At 41.4% G+C, this 21976-nt stretch overlaps 2 protein-coding genes across 4 annotated transcripts; one reads left to right on the top strand and one right to left on the bottom strand.

Annotated features, from left to right (window-relative positions):
• Positions 1–1996: 1996 nt before the first annotated feature.
• mtx3 (metaxin 3) lies at positions 1997–7582 on the top strand. Of its 2 annotated transcripts, XM_020594587.1 has the most exons (9): positions 1997–2112; positions 4382–4451; positions 4911–4987; positions 5103–5195; positions 5285–5467; positions 5562–5638; positions 5776–5933; positions 6199–6287; positions 6424–7582. In XM_020594587.1, exons 1-9 carry the CDS (start codon positions 2032–2034, stop codon positions 6517–6519), a joined length of 924 nt encoding a protein of 307 aa, XP_020450243.1. In that variant the 5' UTR covers positions 1997–2031; the 3' UTR covers positions 6520–7582. The 2 variants fall into 2 exon arrangements, with proteins under 2 accessions (XP_020450243.1, XP_020450244.1); XM_020594588.1 differs by lacking the exon at positions 6199–6287 and having other exon boundaries at positions 6424–6509.
• A 2216-nt stretch (positions 7583–9798) lies between these two features.
• cmya5 (cardiomyopathy associated 5) lies at positions 9799–21590 on the bottom strand. 2 transcript variants are annotated; one of them, XM_020594616.1, is made up of 14 exons: positions 21151–21590; positions 19705–20350; positions 16733–19543; positions 14437–14532; positions 14068–14286; positions 13935–13957; positions 13565–13689; positions 13314–13448; positions 12839–12985; positions 12465–12612; positions 12008–12141; positions 11819–11936; positions 11559–11735; positions 9799–11465 (listed from the first exon to the last, which is right to left on the bottom strand). In XM_020594616.1, the coding sequence occupies exons 1-14, from the start codon at positions 21264–21266 to the stop codon at positions 11213–11215; spliced, it is 5148 nt and encodes a 1715-aa protein (XP_020450272.1). In that variant the 5' UTR covers positions 21267–21590; the 3' UTR covers positions 9799–11212. The 2 variants fall into 2 exon arrangements, with proteins under 2 accessions (XP_020450272.1, XP_020450273.1); XM_020594617.1 differs by lacking the exon at positions 13935–13957 and having other exon boundaries at positions 13565–13765; positions 14064–14286.
• Positions 21591–21976: the final 386 nt, after the last annotated feature.

Genomic DNA, 21976 nt, shown 5'->3' with positions numbered 1-21976 from the left:
GATAAAACTTTTATTCCTCATCTTTGTCTATTGTCTAAGAAGTACTCTAAATTATCCTGTATACAGTGCAGTCAGCCAACTCAAAGAATTTTTTTTTTTTTATGGATTGTGCCAGGGTCTCAGGAGAGGAAAACCTGATTCCAGATGGCAGCTGTTTTTCACAAACATGAGCCTGTGTAATAGATGTGGATCTGATCTTTTAGCTCATCTTCAGGAAGCCTTTTGAACTGTTAAGCTTAACTGTATGCCAGCTGTTTTTGATTTTTATTTAACTTGTTCTACAAGCCTCTGCAAATCTTTTCTAAATTCCATCTGTTGGAGAATGTGGGAAAAGAAGGCCAAAGAGGGCTGGACTTGGGGCCATTTTTAACCCTGGAAACATTTCATGAAAGATGTCTGGTACTTGTCTTACTTTTCTCTATTAACCTCAAGTACATTTCAACATCTCAGCTGCTGGTCTGAGCCAGACAGACATTTACCATCCCTCAACAGCCTTCAACTGTCTGACTACCAGCCCAGGGACAGCCCCTATAGCATTAAATAGGTGGACAGGACTTACATTTAAGATATCTGCAATGTATTTATGACTAGTCAAAACTATTATTTAAGATACCTGCAATAAAATTGACAATATAGTTGAATTAATTAATGATACTTACATTTTGACTACTAAGAAATCCACATTGACTTGAATAGGAAAACTAATTTAAGATATCTATTGTTCAGTTCTGCCTATCTGAAATCTAAATTCCAGGTATCTGTAATTACATGACTAGTCAAAATTCAAATGAAAGATATCTTTAATGGGGTTTTGACTAGTCATAATTCCAGTTGCAGACAGCTTTAATTTGACACATTTAAAAAATATCCACGTTATCTTTTTGGATATCTCAAACTAAGATATGACTAGGAAACATTCAATTGTACATGCCAAAACGCCATTTTCAGATTAGTCAAAATATGAGTTTTAACTAGTCATGATTGGTTTCAAGATCTCTACAAAGATATTATGGATATCTTGTAAATGTATTTAAGGATGCCCTTTTAACATAAAAAGTTAGTGATTATACCCTATCAGTAATCGCAATTCAGATATCTGAATTGAATTTTGACTAGTCAATTGTACAATGCGTATTAAATTTAGATATCTACATTCTGACTAGTAGGAATGACAAAGATATCTACAATTCCACTGTGGATTTCCGCAATCACCCCCGTCACGTGATTTTGGAAATATGAAATGACGTCACTGCGCCGTTTTAGCAATTTAGATCGACGGAATTCATATTACAGTTGTCTACAATGTATTTACGACTACTCAAAACTCTTAAATATCGGCAATTAAATTTTGACTAGTCAAAACCCGAATTACAGATATTGCATTACATTTTGACTAGTCGAAATTAAGTTATCTGAAACTAGAATTTCGACTAGCCACCACTTAGCTTGAGACATCCAAAAAGAAAATTTTGTGCCGAATTAAAGATACCTATAAGTGGAATTATGACTGATCAACATTACATAAGCATATCTTTAATTTGAATTTTAACTAGTCAGAATGTAATTACAGATAAGTGGAATTCACATCTCGGATAGGCAGAACTGAACTATAGGCATCTTAAATTTGTTTTCCCATTCAAGTCAATGAGGAATTTTTACTAGTCAAAATATAATTGCAGATATCTTTAATTCGAGTTTTGACTACATTGCAGATACCCGTAATATGAACTGTCTAATAAATGCTAAAACGGCGCAGTGACGTAATTTCGGATATCCAAAATGGAATTGTGACTATTCGAAATGTAATTGTCCTTACTGGTCATGATACAATTGTGGATATCTTGATTTCTCGTTATGACTACTTGCATTGTAATTTTGACTAATCAATATGCCGTTTTAGATATCCGAAACACAATTATGGATGTTCAAGTGAAACCTTTTAAATGTTAAAATCGCCTGGCATACACATGACAGAACACCTTTCCTCTCAAGATACCTCGTGACGTAACCGGCTCCCTCTATGACTCCAACATGGCGGCGGCCATGGAGCTGAGATGCTGGGGAGGAGACTGGGGTCTGCCATCTGTCCACACCGAGTCACTGATAGTTCTGGTACCGTTGTCTCATGTTTGTAAAAATACAGCCATTGCATCCAGTCTTGCTTTTAGGACGGCAGGTTTCTGCCTTCGGCTTTCCTTGCAACTCTGGCTAGCTTCAGTGCTAATTTGGCTACTTATTGGCCGTTTGCTCGACTTGCAGGACATAAAAATGACTACTTCCACCAGTATTGTGTGTTTATCCAGTAGTAAAAATACTAGCTGTACTGATAGCATGGCTTGAACTTCGCGTGTCTGTCTCTCAAAAGTCACTCTCATTGCTAATCAAGACTGGTCCCTTCAAGGTTAGCTTTCCGAATGTAATTTGATTTTTCGCTATACTTGCTAGTTAACTATCAACGGTGGCCGAGCTGTTGACAATCATAGCAGAAAATAAACATCGATTTGTTTGCTGGCCGTTTATCATGCTGTCTCATTGAATCCGTGTGGTTACAGTTCTTGCCGCAAGGTGACACCAAGAGTCATTTTCTGACCCAACGTAATCGATCTTTTAAACCGGGGTTTTCAAAGTGTGGGGAGGCGAGTCTCCCCTCAGAGCAGATAGTGATAACAACAAGCAATAAATACTTTAAAAAATACCTTTATCTTCACTGTTGGTGTAGCCTGTTGTACTTTATGTTCCGCTCAGCCATTACAATGACTTTCAACAATAAATGTAAACATCTTTTAAGCCAACACTTTGCAATACACATGTAAACCGTGGGCTATTCATATGTAAAATGATTTACCAATTAATCCTCTACAGTCCATTCACAAATGAAAGCAGCCTTACTAAAATAGCCCCAATGCAATAAACTCATACATTCTGTTGCAGCAACTATCCAAAATAGCAATTAGCCTCTGAGAGGGAGACCAGGGAGGTTTGTCTTAGGCTCGTTATCCAAACAAAATTGTCTCCATAACTATGTTTGGTGGTTTATTGAAGAAGTAAACCGTCTTACCTCTAGTCAGTCATAATGTGGAACATGGACAAACTTGTCAAGAATCCCCACAACATAGCGGTCAACAGAAACGAGGGTTCCTAGCTGCTCTCCCTCCCTCCCACACCGAACAGCCAAACAACCGGTGCACAGGTGATACTAATTAATCTGTTCTCCTATGCCCCGGTGACAAACAGATACACACACACGCGGACTTCTGTCTTTGTAAGGACACTCATTGACATAATGTGTTCCCTTACCCTTACCATCCAAACTAAATGTCTGACCCTAAATCTAGGCTAAACCTAATTCTAACCTGAACTCTAAAACCAAGTCTTAGCCCCCAAAAGGCGATTCACAAAGTGGGGACCGTCAAAAATGCTCCACAAATGTCTTCACTCTGTAGCAAAATAAATAACGTGGTTGGTTCTCACTATGTAGCAAGCACAAGAACACACATATACGCGATTCGTGGCGTGACAAGCATAAAGTCCAAATACCTTATTGGCTCGTACACATTGTAACGCCTATCTGTGCAGTTTTACTCAAGTCATATAATTTTTGAACACATCAAACTCGGTCGGCCACCAAACAAAATCATCACTGTGCACTAAGCACAGCCCTGCTTTTCACTGTCTCCACATTGTGCGTACTCCATACTGGCTGTGTGTAACGCGATATGATGCTTGGGTTGCATCAGTATTCACATTTCTGTCTCAATAACCTTCTTCTATGATCGCAGTTCGTCCGTCTTCCTATCAACAAATACCCTGTCTGGATCACCAAACTTGTTTACATGGTCTCATGCTGTCATTAGCTAGAACCACTTTGCAAATAACACTGTGGCAGTAGAACATCATCAGGTCCAAGAAAATCCAAACTTTAAAAACTACAAATCGACCAGTTTACCCCACACGTGGCCTAGCTTAAGTTTAATGTTTACACTTATTTTTTCTGGTTTATCTTTTCTCACTCTGCGCTCCCCTTGCGCCCCCTAGCGGAGGCGCGCGCCATACTTTGAAAACCGCTGTAAAGCGTTTAATTAGCGACACATTTGGTTTGAGTTGGTTTGTGTTTTTAAATTGAGCGCATTCTAATACAGTCACAAATTACATCACGTCAACAATATTTTTCTGGAAACAAACAAGCTAAAGTTTTTCAACATTAATGTATTAACAAGTTATTCAATTAAAAGTACATTTTTGTTTCAGGTCAGCACTGTAATCATAGCAATCTCATGCGCCAGATGCACCCTGTCAGTGCCTGATGGTACTCTGATTGCAGAAAGCATTCAGTTGCATTGTAAGATTTAGGATATAGATTTAAGTTTGAGTTTTCTTTCAGGCATACGCCAAGTTTTCTGGGGCAAAAGTCACTGTTTCTCCTATAGACTGGACATGGAAAACTCTAACAGGTGGGCTGCAGCATCTCATAAACCAGAAATCCATACATTTGTGGTCAGGATTGCTTGATATATATATATATATGTGGTCAATAGATGACTAAAATATTTGTTGAATGTATATTTGTATAGGTTTGAAAATAGATCAGTATAATATATTTGGAGCTTTCTTCATGCTCTTGAAAATACGCAAGGCTACAACAATTTGCATGCTTAAAATCATGACAACTAATAAACTCTAATACTATGCTTGACATAGTTAAAACACTTGTGCTAGAAAAGGCTTAAAAACATTTAAGGCATGGTTTTATGTTTTTATGCATCTGATTTGCTTCTAAAATGAAATGAATTCATGTAAATTGTAAGAGCGCAATACATTGTACAGTACATAACAAGAGCTTAACCAAATGTTCATGCGGATACAGCACCACTTTCTCTTGAATTATAATATCCTTGTCATTCAACCTGCAGCGGCCGTCCCAGAGTTGCTTTGTGGAGAGACTGCAGTTCAAGAACCAACACATATTCTCAACTTCCTGAGGAAACAGGTAAGAATGGATGCCAAGGCTGCTCACTGTCCGTCACCTGGTCATTATGACTCCAAACCCATTTAGCAGAATTAGTGGATCTACTATAATATTTGTGAGCAACTGTCTTTTTCAGAGGTTTAATGCAGACTATGAGCTGACAGCCAGACAAGGAGCAGACACCATGGCCTACATCGCTCTGCTTGAAGAGAAACTGCGACCAGCTCTGGTAACAGTATCGCTCTTCTGCTTGTTCCCTCAAAAACACCGGTCTGTGAGGACTGTTAAATGTTTAGGGTGATGCTTTGTGTCCCACAGTTGCACACTTTCTGGGTGGATGCTGAAAACTACACCAACCTGACGAGGCCTTGGTTTGCGTCACGTTCGCCATTCCCTCTTAATTTTCTTGTTCCTAGTCACCATGCCAACACCGCCCTCTCCCGCATCCTTCTAACCAAAGGAGAGGCGCCACTGCACAGAATCTCTGAGGTGGAGGGAAAGGTAAACACTGATCTGTCTCATTTCATCCTTCACATGTCAACTCTGTGTGAGTGTGACCTCAAAGCTCTGTTTTTCACATCTTTCTCACTCTCAGATCTACAGTGATGCTAAAGAGTGCCTGAATCTGCTTTCCTACAGACTGGGAACAGCAGACTACTTCTTTGGCAACTCGTGAGTTCTTTAAAGTTTGCTGGCTTAAATGCTGATCTGCAGGACCATATGTGTATCGTTCTGGGATAAATCAACCTAGAAATGCTTTGCAGTGTTCATTTAGACACATTGTTGTACATGTGTATTTGCGATTGTAGGCCGACCAGCCTGGATGCCTTTGTGTTTGGTTTTGTGGCTCCACTCCACAAAGCCCGTCTTCCCAGCGGCCCTCTGCAAAGCCACCTCAGGCTGCTAGATAACCTTACACGCTTCTGTGACACCGTCCTTTCAGTCTACTTCAGCTCGGACCACCCCTGTAAGATCACTGCACACATCGGAAATACTCACACTTTGGGACTTTAGCTTGGTGAAAATACACTAAGATAAGGGGGAATATTTGCATTTGCAAGTAGTCAAACAACTAACATCATCTGCACTTCTTCTCACATCTTTGTCTCACTGCATGTTTGCACCTTGTGCCTGCTTTATTTTGGGGTGTTTAATGACCTTTATTCCTGTTGTGTAATCCTCTGTAATCTCTTTTCCTTCTGTTGGTGTCCGCTCGCTCCATCTTTCTCCAGGTCCTTCCCCACCTGTTCAGGAAACGGTGGATGCCAATCTGCAGAAACTAACTCAGCTTGTAAACAAAGAGTCCAACTTGATAGAGAAGGTGCTTCTGCCTTCATTTCCTCTGCTTTGCATGAGTTTGTTGTATTTGGCGGGTAGTGTTTCTTACTGAATCATTGTCATCTTCTTTTCTTCTCATGCATGTGTGCTCTAACTAAACTGTGCATCCTGTACTGTAGATGGATGATAACCTTCGCAGCAGCCCTCAGCATAAACCCCACAGACCAGACCCCAAACATGGTCTGGTCAGCGAGAAGAGCTCCACTCCTGCCTAACCTTTGACCTTTCAACCCTGATCCAGCCTTATGACTCAAGCAGGAACATACTGAAAATGAAAGGTGCTGCTCCGGATTTCACTCAGCATCCTGAATAAAAAAAAAATGCTCTAAAGCTGAACCTGAAAGGAAAGTAACTTAATAATTAGAAGACTTATGACTAAAAGAGGCTTTTGGACAGCAGGGCAATGGGGATGGGTTTCAGACATGTTGGTCTGAAAGAGAAAGAAAAGTGCATGTGTGGGATTTTTCAAATGTTTGAGTTTGTGCATGTGGTAAAGGACAGAATGCTGTGACGTGGTGCTGAGTGGGTAAGAAACAGAAAGTCCACAGGAAATGAAAAGTCCAGCAGAAGAATGTAAGTGGGGCTGTTCAGCCTCTGAGTGGGCCACTTATCCATTTTTATTCATTTTGTTTTATTTAATGGATATGTACATTATCTTCTGTTTGGATTGTTCCTTACTCACATGTCCATAGGACAGTTGATGCACCATAGCGAACATGAGGACATTGAGATTACTGAGTTAAAGAGATCTTGGTCAGTGATGTAGAACTGTAGAGGGCTAGAGCACCTTATGGCAAAATGTGTTTGGTTATCTTCTCTTATTCCAGTTTATAAATATCGAGGGGCTCCGATCCCTCAGGGCCCCTCTAAGCACACACTTAGAATTAGTGTAATGTACAATATGTATGCAGTCATGACTATAGGAATAGCCAATTATTTTGCTCGGCTTTTGCCTGCTTTGTATAGCTGTAAATAGTTTCATGAATACAATCAGTGCAATTTGCTTGTTGTTCCTGAAGCAGGGCTGATTGGCTTCTTCGCAATCTCTGCCAGATACACTGAAGTAATTGAAGGACCTTACACACTGTTTTAATATATTCATGCAAAAAGGTGTGTGTGTGAGAGAGTTTTCCCAAGGAATAGAATCTAGTGAGTGTTTGCATTATGGTTTGATTGATATGTGAGACATTCTGTGTCCACTCACTTCTGTTGTTCAAATCAAATCAAATCAAATTTTATTTGTAAAGCGCCAAATCACAACAAAAGTCATCTCAGGACACTTTACAAAGTAAGGTCTAGACCTTACTGTTATCAATATTATTACATAGGGAAATCCCAACAAATCCCCCTTGAGCAAGGGGGATGGCGACAGTGGGGAGGAAAAACTCCCTTTAACGGAAGAAACCTCTGACAGACCCCGACTCTTGGTGGGCGGCCTTCTGCCTCAACCGGTTGGGGTGAGTGGATAGAGGAGAGACAAAAGAAGAAAAGTAACAAGACTCAGCAATCAATCAAACACTGATCAGGTCGATGTGGCTGGGGACTGCTCGTCAGAGACATAGAGCTCCAGGGCCAGGGCAACCTGCAGAAAAGTACAGGGAGCCAGTGGAGAGAAGTTAATATGGGAGAGATATGATCTCTCTTGCTAGTTCCTGTCAGTACTCGGACTGCAGCATTTTGGATTAACTGGAGGCTTTTTAGGGAATTATTGGGACATCCTGATAGTAAAGAGTTACAGTAGTCCAGCCTGGAAGTAACAAATGCATGGACCAGTTTTTCAGCATCACTTCGAGACAGGATGCTCCTGATTTTTGCAATATTGTGCAGGTGAAAGAAGGCAGATCTAGAGACTTGGTTTATGTGTGATTTAAAGGACATATCCTGGTCGAAAATGACTCCAAGGTTCCTCACAGTAGTACTGGAGGCAAGAGCTATGTCATCTAAAGTAACTATATGATTAGACAGCAGATTTCTAAGGTTTTCAGGCCCAAGCACAATAACTTCAGTTTTGTCAGAGTTTAGAAGTAAGAAGTTGCAGGTCATCCAGGCCTTTATGTCCTTAAGACATTTGTTGCCATGAACTTCCACTATTATTTTAGTACATTTGACTTTTCTGCTGTGCTTTCATTTGATGTGCCTATTTAACAGTCACTGTGTTTAAGCTGAAATGTCTTATATTTGAGAATGTCTTATTAGTTGCCTTTGTTTGAATTTTAGTAGTCTGATTGTCTAGTACAGAAACTGGACTGAAAGGAGTTGCCTCTGTTTTTTTTTCTGTGTGTTCCCTAATAGCCTCATTACTAAACTGTTACTCATTTTAAAGTATTAATACTTGTAAGAAACATGGATACATTCCCTTTAAAGCACTATATTTTGAAGCAAAGGTTGTTCATTCTTTGAGTGTGTGCTGCCAGTTATAAAACGTTGTTGGACAACAAACAGATTTGTGCAGATTGTATGGCTGCAGTGTGCCTTCATGACTGCTGGTGGCAAAATGCTAACAGTGTTCTTGATTTTGACATTTCTGTTGCTGTTGTTCATCATCTATTAACAGTTGGTACCAGCTGTCTGTATTACTGAAAATACAAATATGATCATCCAACCACAGCCACAGTTTCACCCCCCACTTTTTCAAGCAAAAGGACATTTCCAAGCATCTTTCTATAAACAGTCACCTGGAGCCAAGGTCAGAGCGTTCCAGTGGAATTTCACCATCCTGCTTGTCTTTTAAAAAAATAGATGTTGCCCCTATCTTCACATTAAATCATTGCAGCAAGGCTGTAATAATTACACAACATTTCACCTCTGTTGTCTAGAGGACAGAGAGCTCTTTGTGTGATTTTGGCCTTAGACGCTGACAAATGTGAGTAATTAAGCTGAAAGGAAACGATGCCATCACGAATGGTCCAGGCCCTTGCAGACACGAGGGAGAGACTCCTACTCAGATTTAGCTGTTTAATAAGTGCACTTACAGCACATTTAAAACTTGCAACATTTCTGCTGAAAACATCTTATATGTTGCATGTTTTCAATTTACAGTAATTTTACATTATTGTCCTATGCATATATTATTGTGGATTACAAATATGTTTGTCAAATAAGTTGTTGTTGAGATGAGGTACAGAAACTGGGTTAGAATACCGTAGTTGCCAGTCGCCATCAGTGAAACTTGGTCCTAACCTTCCTCAGTACCAGAAAAAAAAGCTTGAAATCAGCTATTCTTAAAATCGTTCCACTTTACCAACCCAGTATAATACACCAATGTGAAGAGTCAGTAAAATAGGGCTATCATCTTTCAAAGAGCTTTCCTTCAGGTTCCAGCTGAGGGGTCCAGCAGGTCACACGGAAGCCAGAAGCTGTTCCCTGATGGTTTGCATGTGTTTGCCCTCTACTTCGTCCTCTCTCTCTCTTTCCCCACTCTCTGTTCCCCCAGAGATGAACACTTCGTTCTCTCTCTCTCTCCCCACTCTCTGTTCCCCCAGAGATGAGGAAAGGTATCAGAGATGAGAGGGAAACAGTATTGATGACTGGAAAATATTACTATAATAACTGAGAAATGACATGCCCTCTGGTGTGTAGACCACAAATCTACAGTAGCTCATACTAGTCATAAAAAGGCATCTGGAATCTACATGCATGAAAGAATCTGCAGAAGTTGTTAGGATCGGTAGTGGAAATATAACTCACTGATTTTGGCCTGAAGGCCATTTTAACTGTAACAGAAAAACCCCATTCAACTCACATTTTTGTTTGTATTTAACTTGTGTATTGAACTTTACACATTTTTATTTTAATTTTGGTAAATGTACAAGATGATGAAAAATACATGGCCATAGGATTTTTTTAAGTAAATTGTGGTTTCGGGTGCTTCTCAAACCCTGCTGTCACTCTCGTTTTACTTAAAGTGTAGTTCAGCTACCAGCTGCCTTGGATTTTATAGTTGAAAAAGCAGTTTGTCCACATTTAGGAGGGGAACGAATATAAACATGTTCCAATGTTCTGAGCCCGTATTAAGGCTAATAGAGAACTGACACCCTCTGGTGGTGATTATATGTTAGAGAACTAATAACAACAACCAAATAGAAATGGAATAGAAATGCAAATAGAAAAATAATTATGTTCATTCAGCTCTGATGGGAAAATCACTTTACAAGACAGGGAAAGTAAGCCATCAGTCACACATAACAAAATATGGAACTGATCACATCTGTTTACAAAGGTTATTTACACAAAATAGGCCTATTCACAATATAAAACAGTTCAAAAGCACTATTCTATATTTTGTGGAGAAATAACACTTGCTGTGTAAACTTTGGGATGGCAAAACATTTGTTTATCTCAGTATGCCTACAGTGTGTATTTGCTTCAGTATGTTGTCAGAGCCTTTACTCACAGTATCTGTAAGTAAGTGTGCAGAAACAGGGACAACTAAAGTGAGTAAATCACAAAACAGTTACACCTCAGTACAAAACGGTCACATCAGCATACTTAATGGTCAGAATTACAAAATGATGCTCCTTGATGAAACAAAATACAAGGCACTCGCCTGTGAAAGCATGTCATGCCACTGAGTTTCAATCCAGTCCTCCCACACATACATTATTCATTTGTACTGCCTCTGTTTTTGGTATGTACAAGGCATTTTCATTTCTGATACAAAATGATGTTAAATTGAATTAGTGTTCAATCAAAAAAAAAAAAAATTTAAATTGAGTTCTATGCTGATCAAGTTCCTTTTTAGTAAAAACAGGTGTGAAAACGAGGTCTTCTTTGGATAAATGGGACCCAATATGTTGCCTTTACTGTGGAGATTAGTATGTTTTATGTCCCCTCATGATGAGATAATTCAAATGAACAAATGTCCAACATGAACTTTAAACTCTTTGTGGTGTGAGGCAGATAGCAGAGCTAGCTGTCCTTGGTAAACTCCGGTAGCTCCGGCACCATGCTGACCTCCAGGCTGCCCGGCATCTCCAGGGCCAGAGCAGGGTGGCAGGGCTGGGTGAAGTGCTGGCTGAAGGCACCTAACAACTGACCATTCTGGGCATTGTAGAAAGATAGACAACCAAGCTGGTAATCCAGAAGAGTCCCCACTCGCTCAGGCATCTCAGTCACAAACACAGTGGACTGAACCTCATTGTGGAGCAACTGATACCTGCAGCTGGAAAGACAAAAGAGACCAAATGTGGAGGTTTTAGACCAAAACAATGATGTATGAATGATGCCTGTGATGGGGAAATTCTTGCATGCATACCCAAATGCTGTGGGGACACACTGCAAACACCATGTCTGAGTGTCCTCCCCTAGTGATCTGTTTCTGTTGGCTGTGCTGTACGCCACCCCGAGCCTGTAAGCTGCACTTCTTGACACAATGGTCTCCCAGTAGTAGCGCCCTCGTGCCGGCAACAACTCACCCAGGATGGATGGACACCTGGAAAATACATAAACGTTTGTGCATGTTCTTGAAAGCTTTCCTCTGTAGGAGCGAGGTGGTTAAAACTGTGTTAAACCTACTGTTTGTCTGCGAATGGTGTGTTGTCGTGTGTGTCCTGGGAATAGTGCAGGGTGGTCTGGTCCACTGACAGCTCCAAAGCAGGGTGAGCCGAGGTGTTCAACAGGTGGAACCTTGTCCCTGAAAACAATAAATAACAAGAAAGAGCAGAAAAACAAAAACAGCTACAGAGACAAATTGTGTGTTTTTACCTTTTGTGGAAATGAGAGCAGCCTCGCTCTGTTCACTGGCTCCAACGTCGTTCACAGCTTTGATGTAAAACAGGTAATTCTCATTAGGCTGCAGGACAACCCCTTGTTCGCAGCTTTTGATACCTGAGATTGACCTATGAGTATGTCACAGAAACACACACCCATAAACCTTTGTACATTTAAAAATGTCAGTGTATGAAAATCATTTACATTTTTGTCCAGTTGGCTTGGTGAAGATGTGTGTTTACAGCCTCACGTTTTTTAATATTAAACTGTTTTTCCAAACTGATTGGCCTACCCAGTGTGTTCAGTCACAGAAATGACACATTAGTCATTCCACTTTTCAGTGATTCATATTTTGCCAGGCACCTACCCAGTACGAATCAAGTGAAAACAACCTGACCAACTACAAAACCTGCATGATGTACATCTGATCAGCAAGGTGTTTGAGACCCACCTGAGCCCCTCTCCCTCGACTTCATACTGGCGGCAGTACTCCAGGATGTAACTGTGCTCAAGAGGCTGTTTTGCTGAGGTCCACCTCAGTATGGCCGAATCCCACATGACAGAACAGCGCTCTGTGTCAATCACTGGCACCGATGGAGCTGCCAGAAAGACATTATGTCAATAATAGTGTGCAATTTACTTGTGGCTCCTAAGGGTCTGGACTCCAAAAATATAGGTACTGTAATAAAACTGAGGTTACCCTTAAGCAACGACTATTAAAACAATCAGAGCTGCTATCTGCAATAATATACAACTCTTACTTTCTAGTCTTTTTAACCAAAGCTGGTGTACTGCTATTATAAATGCTTCAGTGAATGAACTGACCAGTTCTGAAGGTGAGTCTCTCGCTGGGCAGAGAGCAGCCAGTATAGTTGACAGCCATCACCCACACCTTGTAGGTCTTGTCAGGCTCCAGTTCCTCCAGGCCACAGTAACTCTCCTTCACTGTCATACGGTACTCTTCTGACACAGCTGCGAACAACAGCAATGACAACGCTACGTTTGTAAAAAGTTATTCACAGAAATAACCTCTTCTGTAATCTGGAAGTATTCCAAACCTATTTTAAAAGCTACAAGGTAATATCCCTATAAAACATCTATTTGTTAAAAATGGACCCATTTTAAATGAACAAAAATAAGAATGAATTGCATTTTGAATTATAATAATCCATTAACTTTAATTTCTATTAAAACAGTTCATCAGTGTCCATGAACAATATGGTAATTAAAAAAAAAAAAATGAGTGCCTTAAAATTTGACCACTATTTTGCAGTTCAAATAGTATCCTGACAGTTTTTACCTCCTTGTGGATCCTCCATACAGTAGATCTGGAAGCAGTCTATGATGTCCCCAGGGTTGACTTTCCAGTAAACAGTGACACTGGAGCTGGTGGCTGAGCCCGGCTCCTGGGGCTGCAGCGTGGGCCTCTGAGGCACTGAGGCAAAGACCAGGAGATAGATAAAATTCATAACTGCCATATGTGTGCATACACACACTAGAATTTGTCATATTTCACATAAATCTGCTAGGATATGTTCATATCAGACCAACCTGGGATTCCTTTGCGTTGTGCATGGTGTGAGCTGGAAGCATTGCCCTTGGCATAGTCCTCAAACACCAGTAGTCCTCTGGGACCCAGCTCCAGTGACATGGCTGAGTCCAGAGCTGCCTTGAGCCTGACACAACCACAACATTTAGCTTCTGGCCACAAGAGCAAGTTTGTGTTAAAACCCTTCTTTGCTGTTAATTGAGCTTGGTGTGGAGAATGTTAAAGCCAACTACTCCTACTGTTTAATATTCAGTATACTCCCAAGGTTATAGCCCTGCAGGCCAGGTATCATGCCTCAGTGGTTATCACTGTCTAGTTACTGTGTTATCATATACCGTGTGTCTCACACTCCATTCACTGAAACTACATTACCTTGCATGAATATCTTCAGGTGACTGGTGGGAGAGCAGATTGAAGAGGTAATTATCAAAAATGTGACACAAATTCTTGACCACCAATCACATGATACCAGTGATCAATGAATCTCAGAAGCTTCAGGACTCACCCGTGCATCAGTCTCAGCCTCTCTGGCTGTGGTCTCTAGAGTGGCCTTGGCGGAGTCTATGCTCTCCTGGAAGGAGACAATCTGATCATACAGCTGCTCCAGCTTGGTCTTTTTCTCCTCCTCCATGCTGATGGACATGTTGTTGTACTGATCCATCACCAGAGCCATCATCTCCTCATTCTGTGCATGCATCGCCGCCTCGCACTCCACACTCATGTCCTGGTCGAGAGGAGAGTGACAGCCAAGAGAGACATTTGACTTCACAGAGAACAAGTCATATTCTACTGAAAACACAAACTGAAATGACAGTGAAATGAATGATGCCCTAAGAGTATTAAATGTGACTGAGACAACATGAGTGTGATTTACCTCTACAGAGTTGTAGGCCAGCTCCAGCTCAGCCACCATGTCTTCAATGTTCTCTGATCTGCCTTGAAGCTCTGAGATCCAGTCACCAAGCTTCTCCTGTTGGTCAAACACTTGAATATCACATGAAGAATATATCCTTAAACTACAATGCACAGCCGCTAGTGTGCAAAACATCACCAGTGGACCCCTGTGTGTACGATGTTAAGGGTGCACAAAGCTTAGCCTTTCTCTGAGCTCAGTTTTTCACCCGCTCTAAACATCCAATCCATCACTTGCTGGGTATCAGAAACAGACGTGGAATGTAACTGAGTACATTCACTCGAGTACTATACTTAACTGCAATTTTAAGATGTCAGCACTTTACTTGAGTATTTTCATTTTCTGATCCTTTATTGATCCCCAACTGGAAATTCACAAGCCACCCAGCAGTATTTCAAATTCCAAGCATATAATCTAGTTATAATTAGCTCCACCTTTACCAGCTGCAAAAGTAGAATTGCATCAGTAATTACAATTTATTTATCAATGTCAAATGTGTCATTCTGCATAGTGACTGCTTTTACTTTTTGTACTTTCAGTATATTTTTATGCTAATACCCTTTTTTTGAATGCAGGGCTTTTACTTGTAACAGTATTTTTACACTGTGGTATTGCTACTTTTACTAAAGTAAAGTACTTCTTCCACCACTGTCAGTTAACAGGTGATGGGAGCTGCTCCCTTCTGTTGTTATTCTTTGGATTGATGAGACAAGCTAATGTTTACATTAAAATGCTGCCTGCTGCAGCTTTAAGGGGAATCATCAGGGTACATATTCCAAGAAGAAGAACGGAGGCGATGACAGCTCACATGACAGCTCACATTTAGGCAGGCTGAGCTGCTTCTTCTGACAGCCCTTCCAGTAGGAGTCAAAAAATGGGCAGGTGTGTGAGGGGGAATGAATGTCAATACTTGCACACATCCAAGTCTGAAGGTGTGGGAACACGTTTTACGTTCTGGCTCAGGAAACAGACCTGGATGTAGTTTTGCTAAGTTGCTTTGGTGAACTTGCCAGGATCAAGTTTCTGAATACACTACACTTCTTGGTGCTGAAGTCAGACTTGTATATTAGGTTTGATCTTTGTCTTTATTTATGTTCCAGCTGTCACTGTTTCACATTAATACACAACACACGCACTAGACCTGGTTCAAATATCACCTGGAACGACATTTAATCATTCACGGTTTTTTCAACTTCCCTTTGATTTTGATGCCAGATACTTCACTGTGATTGTTTATCAAATCTTACTTCTGTTGTCTAAAATTTTCTTGTAGATCACAGAAACAGAGTTGAAAAGTGAACATTGTCTCTCCTGCTGATTGAAGCTCCTTGTAGCAGCGTGAGAAACCTTCTCTAACTACTCTAATAATAGCTAGGTTTGCCCATAAACCTGTCAGTTAAATCTGGACAGATGGCTTTTGGAAAACTGCAGGTAAAAGATATCAAAAGGATTTTTAAATTCCAAGAAGGTGTGACAACATTAATACAAATTTCTATACAGATAGATACAAAAAAAGCAGCTGACTGACCCAGTGCTGACCAGGACAGTGATGGAGAACAGATCAAATATCAGTCTTCACTTGATGATGTCACACTGGACTTTTCCACCGATCAAAGCAGAGCATTACATCACATCAGTTTAATGTGCTTGCCAGCAGCCTGAGTGCATGAATGGAAAAGTTACAGCTGGCTAATATAGGACAAGTTTATTATATGATGAGCCATTGAATTTACCGTATCACATAGAAGAAGTTCACCTTTAATCTGGCATTGTTTCTTGCATTTGCTTGCAGAAAAAAACTGTAGTTAATAGTTGCACAAACTGTTGAACGTTATTTCGCAGGCCTCACTTTGTCAGATTTAAGGATTTCACTTTTTTTTTTTTAAATATTGTATGCTTTATCAAATAATTTAGTACTGTAGTTTCCTTAGGTCGGGGGACTTGCAAGAGACAAATAAAAAGAAAAACTGCCAAAATCAAAGCAGCAGATGAGAAGACATTCTGACATTTAGTCCCTTTCATTGGTCCCTTTTCATTGGTCACAAATCCAACAGGCTTTGTGTTACAGCCTAATGCAAGAAGACACAATACTGCCCTTGCTGCAGACAAAGTAGTATCCAAATGAACTGGTGTAAAATTGGTGTAATGCTCCTTTAAAATCCTCCACAAACTCTCACTGTAAACTAGTTGTAAAACAGCTATCACTATATACAACACATGCTATACACCAAATTAATCCTTTTCCTGTATACACTACCTTGATTTCCTCATAGGCTTTGTCCACATTGTTCACCTCATGGCTGCAATGCTCTTCAGAAACACAGTCGTCCTCTGATAGCAGACATCCACAGGTGAGACAGAACCAGTCCATCCCCTGCAGCTCAGCAGTGAGTCGGGCTTGTCTTTCTTCTTCTGCATCAATGATTTCATAGTCAGCTTCTATGATCTCTTCTTCTGGTAATCGATCTTCTGACAGATCGAATACTTTCCCCTCCATCTGCACTTCTATGTCTCTGTCCTGACTAGACACGGGTCTTGGTTCCTCTGCATCTCTCTGTATTCCAGATTCTGGCATGTCTTTTGCATCCTGTTTAGATATGACCACATAATCAAGCTCCTCAACAAGCACCTCTGGAGCCACCTCATTGTACTCATTGTGCTTGACATCCTCTGTGTGTAGATCAGTATACTGAGCTCCACGCTCTTTAGTAATGTTGCTTTCTGGGGCATCTTCTATCTTGTGCATCTCTGCCCTTTGTTCTCCATCTCCTTCTTCAAACTGCATACCCTCTCTGTGCAGCCTTGATAAATCCTCCTGGGGAGTAAAGCTTCTCAGAGGAGAAAAGATGCCTTTGTCTTCTTCTAAGTCCCTCTGCATCTTCTGCTCCTCCTCCACAGGTGCTGGTGAGTACTTCCTGTCTAAGTGATTTATAAGTAGTTCTGCTTCCATTACAGTAATTTCTGGTTCTACTTCCAATTGAGGCACTGTCTTTGTGCCTTCCATCAGTGCCCGTAGAGTCTCTGAGGGTGCCACTGAATCTTCAGGTGCTATGAGATGTTCTGGTTCAGGAAGAGCTACATCACTTGTAATCTTGCCCGACCACTGATCAATACTGAGCTCTACAGTTTGTCCTTTGGGGACGAGGAGGATTAACTCATCATTAACATCCGTCATGTCCTGATCAGCAGTCCCAACACCTGCTGTGGGTGATTTCACTTCAGTTATCAGCTTTGTTTTACCTGCTGCACTATCAGTTACTGACTCTTCTTGTTGATGCTGCTTGAAATCAAGGACTTCATGGTGTTTCTTCTCTGAATTTGTCTTCACTTCTTCAGGCAAAATCTCAATTTTAACCTGTGACTCCTGCCCAGTTTTAGAAACAAATTCAGGCAATTTAACTTCACGTTCTTTTTCTCCTTCAGGAGCTGATGTCTCAGCACTTGCTCTTTCCTGAAGATCAATCTGAACTTGGGTTTGAATCTCTTTGTCACTCAGTACTTTTTCAGTTACTTCCACTACTGCATGTACTGCACAATCACAGTCAGTGATGACCTCAACGGGTGCAACATCTGCAAGAATAACTTCTGCTGCTTCTTTTTTCTTATATTGTAATGTTTCAGTTGATTCACCTGAGGATTCAGTCAAGGTGGACATTTCCTCTTTAGGTTCTTTGACTTCAGCTGGGGCCTCTGCTTTGGCCACTGTTGTTATTTTTTCACCAGCAGCCACCATCTTTGTTTCAGTAACTGTCTCTTCAGACAATTTCTTATCTGTGGTTTCTGTTTGTATTTTAGATTTAACATCCAGTACAGGCACCTCACTGTTTACAGGTGCTTTCCTTTCTTTCTCTTCTGTAGCCTTCACAAGCACTTCACCGTTGATTTCCACGACTTTTTGTGTCTGATTTGACTGCTGGATTTCAGTAATGCGCTCCTCTTCTCTCTGATGCTTGCCACCCTCCTCTGTTTTCTCTGCTTGAGTTTCAGAAAGTGGCTCATTGGTGCTGCTCTCAGGAGGTTCAGTCTGGTCTCTTTTCATCTCACGTTCTGCTTCCCAATCCTCCATCTGATCCTTTCTCAGTTTAGAGTCTTGAATAGATTCCTCTAAGGCTTCTTTCACAGGCTGCTTTTCAGTTATCGTGAAGAGTTGTATTTCTTCCCCGCCTTTTCCTGTAACTATATCTCCTTTCTTTTTAATTGATGCTGATTGTAAATCTTCACTTCTACTTCCGCCACTGCCCTCCTTTGGTGCATCTGTCTTTTTCATGTCCTCATCTTCTTCTTTCCTCACTCTTGTTAAACATCCTGTCGTTTCGAATTTACTCTGCGACCACATCATCCTCCCCTCCCTCTCATGCTCCATTGACTCTGGTTGAACCTCCACTGTGGGTGTTTCATCCTTCAAAATGAATTTCTCCAGGTACCCCTCTGCCTCCTCTGAATCTGACAAACATCTCTCATAAGACTTCTCAGATGTCACACTTTCTGCCTCAGAGTATTCCTCGTCACTCTTCCTCCTCTCACCTACAGCATCCTCGTAAAGGTCTGAGTACATGAAGGACATGGCGGTGGGCTCCTCCAGAAGGATGGGATCAATGATCTTTGGAGGCCCAGGGGAGATATAGATAGGGGTGAGGGTGGTCTCTTCACTCCCAAACAGCACTGAACCACTCTCCTTCATCGATCTCTGACTCTCTCGTCTCGTTCTAATCCTGGCCTCACCATCTTCTCTCCCCTGCAGAGCATCAGTAGCAGCTCCTTCTCCGTAGAAAACCTCATCCAGGTGTTCCCCAACTATGTCCACATCTGCAACTAAGACAAAGGAGTCTTCTGGCGCAGAAGGGCTGTCTTTGACTATCTCCTTAGTAGGTGTTTGCTCCTCTGCTTGGGGTTTCACTGCAGGCTGCTCTGCCTCCTCCTGTAGCATCGAAGCTTGTTCTCCAGGAACCGTCTCATCCAAAAGGGTAAATTTCTCAAAGTAGTCCACGTCACTGGTGTTCACTTTCTGAGCAGGTGTGTATCCAAGCTCTGTGTCCACTGAATCCTGGCAAGAATCTTGCTTTGAATGCTGCAGAGAAATTACAACCACTGAGAACAGTTTAGTGTTTAAAACAAATGAACATTTTATGCCAATGGCAGGAAAAAGGCCAATGAAACCAAAACTGGTGTTAAAAAAATAAATACCTCATTATAAATACTACCACCTGAATCAGATAAATCAATAAATACCTCCTTGCTATCTAGTATTTCCCCTTCCGCTGACAGGACTTGATTCTGTTGCCGTATCCATTCACTGTGGTTTCGAGACCTGATCTTCGGAGTCTGGTCCAGGTAAGACAAGTTATCCTGCAGCTCTGTGTTCTCCTCCTCATCCACAGTGGGAAGTTTGGAGGGGACTCTAATGTTGAGAATCTCATAACCTTCTGAAATCAAACTAAACAGCTGCTGATCTTTGCTTTTGAGTTCTTTCAAGTTTGGCTCTGTTTCGGTTTTCTCCTGTTTGACGTTGGGAAGAGAAACCTCTGCCATCTCCGCTCTCTCCACTCCCAGAGCTGAAGCCGATCTTGAACTACCAGGTCGGCTCAGCCTGTCCCCTAGCCTGCTGCTCCTTCCTCCGGATCTTGTCCTCCTGCGGACGATTTTCTCCTCATCAAAGACAATGGTGATATTTCCTGCGGCTCCAGGGCCCTCCATGCTGCAGGCTTCAGAGACTGAACTTGTTTCAGAGGCCCAGGGAGTAGAGCAGCGGCTGGAGGCTGTCTCCCAAACAATACCACTGTCCTCGCTCTGAACTGTCACCATGGAGAATGATGGATCCACCATCAGGCACTGGACTTTGGGTTTCACAGACTGGTCCTGGACAATCTCTCGTAGACTGGAGGAGAGAGGAATGGACAGAGTTTGAGGAAGGCTGTTTTTGCCTTTCACAAGAAGAGGCAGGGCATGACTAAAGAGTATGACTGCAAGAGGAGATGCTTTTGGCACAGCTCACTGAAATGCAAGAACAAACCAGTGAATCACATCAAAACATAACCCTATTTGAGCACATGTGCCAATATTCACATCTTGCAGCACAAAGCAAGTTTGAAAATCAAAGCTGAAAACATTCCCTGTTCTTCTCTCAAGACAATTACTCGAGGAGTGTAGACCTCCAGCAGGAGACCAGTGTGAGTGATGAATGATCGGAGCTGTCCCTGAAAACAGCTCGGCCCCTGCAGGGTTACAGCAAGGTGAAGTCCCAAAGTATCAGTCATGTAATATTAGAGAAGAGATGCCTGGCCTTCTAAGATACATCCAACATATCTGTGTCTTCTACTATTTATGACATGGTACGGAGAGCTAAGACACCCAGTATGAAACATGATAAATGATATTTAAAATATATGTATATCAAATATTAGCTGGTACCACGCTGCTAATTTCTAGAATGAGCTGAAAAACAGATGAACTGATAATTAATGTATTACATGAGAGGTTGCTGCTTTGTGTAACACGGATACACCTCCTCTTTTTGCTCTATAAAGCAAAATATGTCTAAGCTAAGAAGCCCAGAAACAAGCGGTTTCACGCAGACTCCATTCAATAGGTTTTATGGTAAAATCTCCCAGTAGAAAAGACACCACATCACACAAAACAACATGAGCCACAATTAACATTATCCAGAGTGTAAATCACCTGTTCTGCAGTTCCTCCAACTCGTCTTCATCATCCTGGCTCATGGACTCTGAAGCTCCACCCTGGAGTTCCTGCAGCTCCGTTGGCTCCGAGTCCAGTCGCTCACTTTCCTCCATCTTGGTAATATCCTCCACCTTTTACTTTTGCAGTTCCCACGGTTGATTATCAGTGTATTTTAAAGTTCTCAGTATTTTCAGGTGCCCTGAATTCAGGAAGAGTTGATCTGCCTGTTTGTGTCATTCTAAGTTGGGAACTGTCCATCTGACTCAGCGAGGGACCAAAATAGAGTGAGCTGGGAATGACAAGAGGGGAGTGGAGAGAGAGAGGGGTAACACTGTGAGACGGTATGTTTCACTTGCTGTGAAATACAAATTTAACAAGTTAGATTTTCAACATATTATAAAAAGGTTGTTAAAGATTTGAGAAACTGGCCAATATGTGGCTCTTGTTGTGTGCCAGTGTCCAACAGCTGACTGAGACAATGTGGCTTTAAGATCAAAATCCCCTTTGCCAAGTTAAATATAGAGCATGTGCTGAAACAGTACCCCCTGGTCCTCCTCCTGCTGCTGGTGGCAACACTATAGAGGGCCTCACACACACATCTTGTTGGTAGCAGTGTTAGCACTATGGGCAAGTCATAAAACTAGGTGTAATAAGGTGTCAAACCACAACAAAAATCAATCAGCACACTGGCTGCCAGAGTAGGCTGGAGTGATCTCTCAGACAAAAATTGTAGAAATTCAGAAGTCATCCATAATTTTACAAACTTTTTCAAGGCCTGTGACTCCCAAGAGCCAATACAATATACTGAATGACACAAGTGCTC

The sequence above is a fragment of the Monopterus albus genome, unplaced genomic scaffold (assembly GCF_001952655.1).
Source record: "Monopterus albus unplaced genomic scaffold, M_albus_1.0 scaffold23.1, whole genome shotgun sequence".
In the NCBI taxonomy this organism is placed as follows: domain Eukaryota; kingdom Metazoa; phylum Chordata; class Actinopteri; order Synbranchiformes; family Synbranchidae; genus Monopterus; species Monopterus albus.
The sequence above is the reverse complement of the archived record's forward strand: the minus strand, read 5'-3'. Positions and strand labels throughout refer to the sequence as shown.

Excerpts from the sequence above, each read along its gene's own strand:
- mtx3 (XM_020594587.1), top strand. The coding sequence starts at position 2,032 with ATGGCGGCGGCCATGGAGCTGAGATGCTGGGGAGGAGACTGGGGTCTG. Across the intron at positions 2,113-4,381 it reads CCGAGTCACTGATAGTTCTG|GCATACGCCAAGTTTTCTGG; the intron begins GTACCGTTGTCT and ends GTTTTCTTTCAG. Across the intron at positions 6,288-6,423 it reads AGTCCAACTTGATAGAGAAG|ATGGATGATAACCTTCGCAG; the intron begins GTGCTTCTGCCT and ends CCTGTACTGTAG.
- cmya5 (XM_020594617.1), bottom strand. The coding sequence starts at position 21,266 with ATGGAGGAAAGTGAGCGACTGGACTCGGAGCCAACGGAGCTGCAGGAA. Across the intron at positions 12,142-12,464 it reads GTCGAGGGAGAGGGGCTCAG|GTCAATCTCAGGTATCAAAA; the intron begins GTGGGTCTCAAA and ends ACATACTCATAG. Across the intron at positions 11,736-11,818 it reads ACACCATTCGCAGACAAACA|GTGTCCATCCATCCTGGGTG; the intron begins GTAGGTTTAACA and ends TGTATTTTCCAG.